A 9,177-nucleotide genomic window follows, 5' to 3' on the forward strand; every position below is an offset into this window, starting at 1 on the left:
TATGTATTCTTTTAATTCAATCTAAGTCAATGTTATACATTTCTAACCCCTGTGTTGGTGATGGTGTGGACGGTTTCAATGACATTTGATTTTGTTGTTTCATACAAAGAGATGGCGACAAAGATGCTGGACTTCGACAGCTTCCTGCCAATCCACCAACACATCTGCAAAGCCAAGGACCGCGGCACATATGAGGATTTTGTTGAGGGTCTGAGGGTATTCGACAAACTGGGCGATGGCACAGTCATGGGCGCTGAGCTCAGGCACGTCCTGGCTTCACTAGGTGAGTTCAACGCCTCAGACATCTTTAACATACACCATACAATAATACAGACAAAAATAGTTTGATCTTGCCATGTCCCACAATGTATGTGCTGTAACCAACTCTTTATTGTCATACCGTTGACAACGTTAGAAGAGTTGGCTGAAGCACATTCATTATTGGACCAGGCTAAAGTAGGCCATAAAGGTTTTAGGGCAGACTCAAGTTCAACGGTATTAGAAAAGGGATTGAACAGTATTGCTGATTGCTGAAGGTGAGAAGACAATATACGAGGCTGAGCAGCTCATGACAAACCAGGAGGACGCCATCCGCTGTGTAAACTACGAAGGTTAAGAAATTATACCCTCTCTTGCTATCGTTGACTAAACATTCCAAACATGGCTTTTAAATCAATCAAGATCTCTGTATGTAACTCCCTCATCGATTTTTCCCTCTCAGATTTTGTAAAACACGTCATGGCATCTTAAAAAGGCTGCCAAGACACCCGTAGTTGAAGACGGGGATTGTCTATATGATGAAAGTCCACACCATGTCCCTGATCCCATGTGCTCATCCCATGTGCTCATCCCTGTGTGCCCAATTGGATTACAATTCCATCAGGTGACGGGACCAATTAACGCTAACTGTTCAATGTTTTTCATTTGCTCCCATCTTGTTCACTCAAATAATAAATGTGATTGTACTATTCATGTGTGGATCAAAACGTGTGATTAAACAGAATGATTCATTATTATAGTATTGTGCAATACTGTACCCCGAATTCTCACCTATCGTAACTGATGTTCGTTAGTCATATTTTCCTTGCCATGCGACGGTATACTGTATTAGCTCAAAGTCAATGCAGCCTCATGTAGCCTTTACATCCAATAGAGGGTGTCATTGGTCTAACTAATATACTTACCAAACAATCAGCTCACAGTGATAAATGAAAATGAAACTGCTAAAAAATAAAAGAGAAAAAGGAACAGGCAAAGTCCATTAATGGGAGAGTTCCTTCATAATCATACATCAACAATGACAATTCTTCTTACTGCATCAAGTTAAGCTTCATGAACAATCTTACGAAATCTTTATGGCGAAAAGAGATGGATCAGTTGGACATGTGTGCTCTGACATGTAATATATTTCATTCACACACAGTCAGTAGCCATCGTAGTCTCTCTATCACATACATTCACATTCCAGGCAGACACCACGTTCCACCTTTTCTGTCTCCATTCTTCTCTTCTTTGGTTTATCAAACCACACAACCTATGCCACCTTAATGATGCCACTTGATTTTCCTGGTTGCAGACACAAGAGGGCAGACATGTATCAAGTACTGAAAGAAGAATTACTATTAATATGTCAGAAAAACAAACAAATTGATATATCATCAGGATGGATAAGAGCTTCACTTCAAGTATGAACTGTAAAATAATCAAGCTAGTTTATAAAAAAAGAAAGAGTTTGTTTTAAATATTCCAATGTAGTGTATGTGTAGGCCTACATTATATTAACTGGCTTCTTACCTTCCACAAATAGATTAAGCCCGTGGTCTGAAATCCTGAGACCTTTCAGCAGCTGTGTTTGGTTTGTTTTAACTGATTGTTCTCAGCAGGAAAACACGCCATAATCACCTGGTATTACAAATCGGATTAAGATGATTGGATATCTGTCTGGTTACAGATCAGTAGGTCCACATCAGTCACCAGTGTCCACATGATGTCCCCCCCACCCCCCAATATTTCCATTTCAGTATACATTGTAACTTATTTACCTTTCGTGTGGATAACATCTTGCTAATTTGATTATCTGACTCTAGAGTGACTGTAGAGTGAACAGCAGTCTCTCAACTCATTGTCCTAATGTACTGTAGCTCTTCGGACATGTTGTTTTATCCCCAGTCCCCATGGCTCAACCCCAGGAAGCCCCCTTGAATGCTGCTCTCTGTAATAACTAACATTGAGATTCATTAAGCCTGAATGATTTGATAGACAAACCTGCTCTGGATGGGACGTCTCCCGTCACTCGTTTCGTGGAGGTACTGTACGTTGTGAACCAAATACTGCTCTACAGCACATATAGTACAGTGTGCTACTATGACCTTAGTCATGATGTTGGCATGGGGGGTAGGTTTATGACAGTCATAAATACCTCTTCCCCCCCTGTTTCCTCTCTCTACCCTACTGATGTGACATTTGAAAACCCCTTTGTTAACATAGAGATTCTGGGAGCATCAGAAGGTGGGGGGTGGTGAACTATATTCTGGTAATCTGACCAATTGAACATATGCGGTGGTACATAATGACTGATGTCAGTTCGGTTGTCATCTGAGACATTCTCATCAATGATAAGATGACATGAACTCTACAGTGGAAAGTCTGCACACTGTAGTTATCGGAGTTAGGGCTCTGCTCAATCAGTGGCCCGCCCCCTGTGAAAGGGACATGGTTATAAAACTTTTCAAACACGCCCTCCTCTCCTTCCTATATAAAGCCTTGACGACAATATAACCTCCTGTTCCAAATACAGTGCCTTCATAAAGTATTCGGCCCCCTTGAACTTTGCGACCTTTTGCCACATTTCAGGCTTCAAACATAAAGATATAAAACTGTATTTTTTGTGAAGAATCAACAAGTGGGACACAATCATGAAGTGGAACAACATTTATTGGATATTTCAAACTTTTTAACAAATCAAAAACTGAAAAATTGGTCGTGCAAAATTATTCAGCGAGGATCTCTGAATGATCCAATGTTGACCTAAATGACTAATGATGATAAATACAATCCACCTGTGTGTAATCAAGTCTCCGTATAAATGCACCTGCACTGTGATAGTCTCAGAGGTCCGTTAAAAGCGCAGAGAGCATCATGAAGAACAAGGAACACACCAGGCAGGTCCGAGATACTGTTGTGAAGAAGTTTAAAGCCAGATTTAGATACAAAAGATTTCCCAAGCTTTAAACATCCCAAGGAGCACTGTGCAAGCGATAATATTGAAATGAAAGGAGTATCAGACCACTGCAAATCTACCAAGACCTGGCCGTCCCTCTAAACTTTCTACTCAAACAAGGAGAAGACTGATCAGAGATGCAGCCAAGAGGCCCATGATCACTCTGGATGAACTGCAGAGATCTACAGCTGAGGTGGGAGACTCTGTCCATAGGACAACAATCAGTCGTATATTGCACAAATCTGGCCTTTATGGAAGAGTGGCAAGAAGAAAGCCATTTCTTAAAGATATCCATAAAAAGTGTTGTTTAAAGTTTGCCACAAGCCACCTGGGAGACACACCAAACATGTGGAAGAAGGTGCTCTGGTCAGATGAAACCAAAATTAAACTTTTTGGCAACAATGCAAAACGTTATGTTTGGCGTAAAAGCAACACAGCTCATCACCCTGAACACACCATCCCCACTGTCAAACATGGTGGTGGCAGCATCATGGTTTGGGCCTGCTTTTCTTCAGCAGGGACAGGGAAGATGGTTAAAATTGATGGGAAGATGGATGGGGCCAAATACAGGACCATTCTGGAAGAAAACCTGATGGAGTCTGCAAAAGACCTGAGACTGGGACGGAGATTTGTCTTCCAACAAGACAATGATCCAAAACATAAAGCAAAATCTACAATGGAATGGTTCAAAAATAAACATATCCAGGTGTTAGAATGGCCAAGTCAAAGTCCAGACCTGAATCCAATCGAGAATCTGTGGAAAGAACTGAAAACTGCTGTTCACAAATGCTCTCCATCCAACCTCACTGAGCTCGAGCTGTTTTGCAAGGAGGAATGGGAAAAAATGTCAGTCTCTCGATGTGCAAAACTGATAGAGACATAACCTAAGCGACTTACAGCTGTAATCGCAGAAAAAGGTGACACTACAAAGTATTAACTTAAGGGGGCTGAATAATTCTGCACGCCCAATTTTTCAGTTTTTGATTTGTTAAAAAAGTTTGAAATATCCAATAAATGTCGTTCCACTTCATGATTGTGTCCCACTTGTTGTTGATTCTTCACAAAAAAAGACAGTTTTATATCTTTCTGTTTGAAGCCTGAAATGTGGCAAAAGGTCGCAAAGTTCAAGGGGGCCGAATACTTTCGCAAGGCACTGTACGTGAGGTCTGCAGCCTCTGCGTTAAAAGGACTAACATGTCAACTACAGAACTAAGCCAACCTCAGCGTGAGCTTTGGTTGCGAATGGTATGAACTTTGAACTCTTATTCACTACAGAAGTGATACCTCCTAGCCGTTGAGTTAGCAACAGCAGCTGCAAATGTGGTCTAGGAAAGAGTATCCCGTCTACCACACAGCGACGTTACTACAAAGTATTCAACTGACCACCATTCCATTTTTGAAACAAGTAATATTTCTAATTTCACGTCACCAATTTGGACTATTTTGTGTATGTCCGTTACATGCAATCAAAATGTAAAAATCCATTTGATTTACAGGTTGTAATGCAACAAAATAGGAAAAAAATCAAGCGGGATGAATACTTTTGCAAGGCACTGTGTCATAACCCTTTCTTCTCTTACCACTTCTTGCTCCACCAAAATGGTTGACAAGCTCCCTCTCCTGACCTTGTTTGGCTATCTTTTCCTCTCTCATCTGAGAAACATTTATAGATCATCAACATCATCATTTCATTTCCCCAGCATCTTGCATCATACAGTTGAAGTCTGAAGTTTACATACACCTTCGCCAAATACATTTAAACTCAGTTATTCACAATTCCTGACAGTTAATCCAAGTAAAAATTCCCTGTCTTAGGTCAGTTAGGATCACCACTTTATTTTAAGAATGTGAAATATCAGAATAATAGTAAAGAGAATTATTTATTTCAGCTATTATTTCTTTCATCAAATTCCCAGTGGGTCAGAAGTTTACCTACACTCAATTAGTATTTGTTAGCATTGCCTTTAAATTGTTTAACTTGGGTCAAGCGTTTCGAGTAACTGTCCACAAGCTTCCCACAATAAGTTGGGTGAATTTTGTCCCATTCCTCCTCACAACACTGGTGTAACTTAGTCAGGTTTGTAGGCCTCCTTGCTCACACACACTTTTTCAGTTCTGCCCACAAATCTCTCTATAGGATTGAGGTCAGGGCTTTGTGATGGCCACTCCAATATCTTGACTTTGTTGTCCTTAAGCCATTTTGCTACAACTTTGAATTGTGCTTGGGGTCATTGTCCATTTGGAAGACCCATTTGCGACCAAGCTTTAACTTCCTGACTGATGCCTTGAGATGTTGCTTCATTATATCCACATAATTTTCCCCCTCACGATACCATCGATTTTGTGAAGTGCACCAGTCCCTCCTGCAGCAAAACACTCCCACAACATGATGCTGCCACCCCCGTGTTTCACAGTTGGGATGGTGTTCTTTGGCTTGCAAGCCTCCCCCATTTTTCCTCCAAACATAACAATGGTCATTATGTCCAAACAGTTCTATTTTTGTTTCATCAGACCAGAGGACATTTCTCCAAAAAGTATGATCTTTGTCCCAATGTGCAATTGCAATCCGTAATCTGTCTTTTTTATGGTAGTTTTACTGTGGATATAGATACTTTTGTACCTGTTTCCTCCAGCATCTTCACAAGGCCCTTTGCTGTTGTTCTGGGATTGATTTGCACTTTTTGCACCAAAATACATGAATCTTTAGGAGGCAGAATAGGTCTCCTTCCTGAGCAGTATCACGGCTGTGTGGTCCCATGGTGTTTATACTTGGGTACTATTACTTGTGAATCCACCTTCAGCCATTTGGAAATTGCTCCCAAGGATGAACCAGACTTGTATACCATTTTCTTTCTGAGGTCTTAGCTGATTTCTTTCGATTTTCCCATGATGTCAAGTAAAGAGGCACTTAGTGTGAAGGTAGACCTTGAAATACATCCACAGGTACATCTCCAATTGTGTCAAATGATGTCAATCAGCCTTCTATCAGAAGCTTCTAAAGCCATGACATCATTTTCTGGAATTTTCCAATCGGTTTTAAAGCACTGTCAATTTAGTGTAACTTCTGACCCTTTGGAATTGTGATACAGTGAATAATAAGTTAAATAATCTGTCTGTAAACAATTGTTGGAAAAATTACTTGTGTCATGCACAAAGTAGATGTCTTAACGAACTTGCCAAAACTATATTGTAGTGGATGAAAGACACATTTTAATGACTCCAACCTAAGTGTATGTAAACTTCCGACTTCAACTGTATATGTTTTTTTTTTGTGTAACCAATGTTAGGAGGCTACATTCATATTAATCTGAAATGTTGCTCCAGAAGACATTGAGCTGATTAAAGGTCCTAAACATCCTCAGATAAGCTTAATTCATGTAGATATTTAGGGCAACTTTTTCTATCTGCACAACTCATAATAGTAGCCAAAATGATCGGTTAAGTTTGATGGAGATGCGTTGTTGATGCCCCTTTGCTCCACTTTATGCGAAAGTGACTATCAAGGCATGAGGCCAGACCCAGATGCAGACACAGGAGGCAGATGGTTGGAGTCTTACAATTTTTATTAATCCAAAAAGGGGTAGACAAGAGAATGGCCGTGTACAGGCAAAAGGTCAAAACCATTTCAAAGTCCAATAGGTACCGAAGGGAAGGCAGATTCAAGGTCAGGGCAGGCAGGCAGGATGATCAGGCAGGCGGGAAAGTAGTCCAGAGTCAGGCAGTGGTCAAAACCGGGAATCATAACATACAGTATGTGAAAACTTTTACTCACCATGCAGTTATGACATCATTTATTATTAGCCAAGTTAATGATTGGTGAAATGCGACTGAAAATAGTCGCAGGGAACTTGAGGGACATATTACAAGTTGTAGGAGGACCCAGGAGGATATGCAGCTATAGCCCGAGAGGCACATCAGATCCACAAAACACCTTTTAATCGTCTGTCAAGCAGCACGATCATTAATTGTCACAATAAGCCTTTATTTGCTTGAATCAGAGATGCAGATAATTGTTAGGGCTGTATAACTCACAGCGAGTACAGTGAGAGTGCTGCTACACCTCATTCCATCCAACTACAGTAAGAATAGTAGGAAACCCAATCCACATATACAGTCTATTATTTAACCTGGCACTCTTCCTTAGGCCATCTTCAGATACTCCAATGAGTCTAGCATCTGCATGTAAGGTTAGCATGCCATGGAGTCAGTGTAGCCAGCATCCTTCATCATTCAAATATTTATTCTATTCAATAGTTTTAATGGCAGTCTGTGGTTAGAGATGTTAAGTCGTTATTAAGCCCTTATTGGGTCAAAGAGATTCTAATCCAAATTGAGCACTGGTATAATGAAATAGAATGAATAGAATGCACAAAATGCAATCCTTCTCCTCATTGTCTCCTCAGTGAATACTGATCATTGAATGAGTCTGACTAAGTCTGGAAATGCTGGACAAGAATGTTGGTAGCAGCCTTACAAACCAGAGAGAATATTTATTTCAAATCTGAAGATTTTACCACATATACTTGTATAAATGCATATCAATCACACATATCAGTACAACAATTAATGTAGAAACATAGTTCTTTACACAATGTTTTTCTATAAGGCAACATTGGTATTTCAACAAAAAGCCAAAATGCATTTATGTACATTAATACGTCATTAATTCAAACCGACATAAGAGAATGGTGAAGCTTTCCAAAGTATGAAAAAGGTTGGAAAAGTGCACTGACAACAAGTAAACATGTTTAACATCTTTGGTGAATATTACATTTTGAATGAATTAATCATGAAAAATAAAAATAAAGTTTCAAGTTTCAATCTCATGTTTTAGTTGGATTTCCATTGGGGAATTTAAAACTCTGCTTACCTTTAATTAACATTCATGGGAGTGCTGTATGTCCAGAATTGTGATGGCTTCAATAGACTAAACACATCATGGAAAGTACAATTTAAACTGTAAAATGAGAGATGGTGATACAAACAAGTAAAATAGCATATTCATACCTTTCTATGTTTGCTTTGGATGGTTGTAGGTATTCATGTAACCTGAATGCTCTGAATTTTCTTAATGAATTACTAAGAGAAAAAAACATATTTACTTCATAAAATGTGTACAAATACTGTATTAATTACAATATACAACAAACTTTAAAATAGTTTATGTACAGTACAGCTTAACACTTTTGTTATACATGTTTTATCGCACTCTTTGAAGATTTTATCTTATTTTCAGACCTTCTCAACTGGAACCCCTAGATATGATTAAAACAGCTCCAATATAAACATTCAACTTGAAGGCACCTCCCAAACATAAATAACAAAATGATGTTCAACCAACAGGGTTTCGTGGATTAGGACAAGAAAATAGCTAAAATATTTACAGTTTTTCACATACAGTAGTTTATTGGCAATTTATTTAGATCTTGGGACTGTTTGCGGGAAAACTATTTGCTTGAAAAGTTGGTGGTATTTAAGAGAGGAATTGCGCATATGGAGTGAGTCACGTTAATGAAAATATAACACAGGAAACTGGTACAAAGCCAACTCTTTCAGAAAATTATACATCAAGCAATCAAGGGGTGCAAACTCTAATGGACATGACAAGTTCATCATTTATTCTATGGTACCACATTATTTTCACAGTAATTGTCGGATGGTGAAGAGAAAAATAACTGACCTTCCAGAAGTAAATCTTTCATTACAAGCAATTAGATAAATTATAATTGGCTGTTCTACAACATAAATGTGGGTCTAATCCAATTTCAATACCAGGAAAATGTGTAAAGCAATAATGAATTCTGACTGTCACTGAGCCATACCTACGTTATATTTAAAAACAGCAACTCTCAACCGATGTTATATATTTTAATTTGAGCATCTTACTTACTATATACTCCCAAAGTATCGTTTTTTGTACTTTTACCCCTTCTTGGTGGTTACAGTCTTGTCCAATC

General features: G+C 39.0%; 1 protein-coding gene across 1 annotated transcript; it reads left to right on the forward strand.

Moving 5' to 3' along the window:
- Window positions 1-109: 109 nt before the first annotated feature.
- Window positions 110-750, forward strand: LOC127920093 (myosin light chain 3-like; the record flags this gene model as incomplete). Its single annotated transcript, XM_052503905.1, has 3 exons — window positions 110-303; window positions 554-611; window positions 722-750. Coding segments are annotated over 3 exons (281 nt in total), but the record flags the coding sequence as incomplete, so codon positions are not given.
- Window positions 751-9,177: the final 8,427 nt, after the last annotated feature.

Source organism: Oncorhynchus keta, unplaced genomic scaffold (genome assembly GCF_023373465.1).
Source record: "Oncorhynchus keta strain PuntledgeMale-10-30-2019 unplaced genomic scaffold, Oket_V2 Un_contig_18338_pilon_pilon, whole genome shotgun sequence".
NCBI lineage: Eukaryota > Metazoa > Chordata > Actinopteri > Salmoniformes > Salmonidae > Oncorhynchus > Oncorhynchus keta.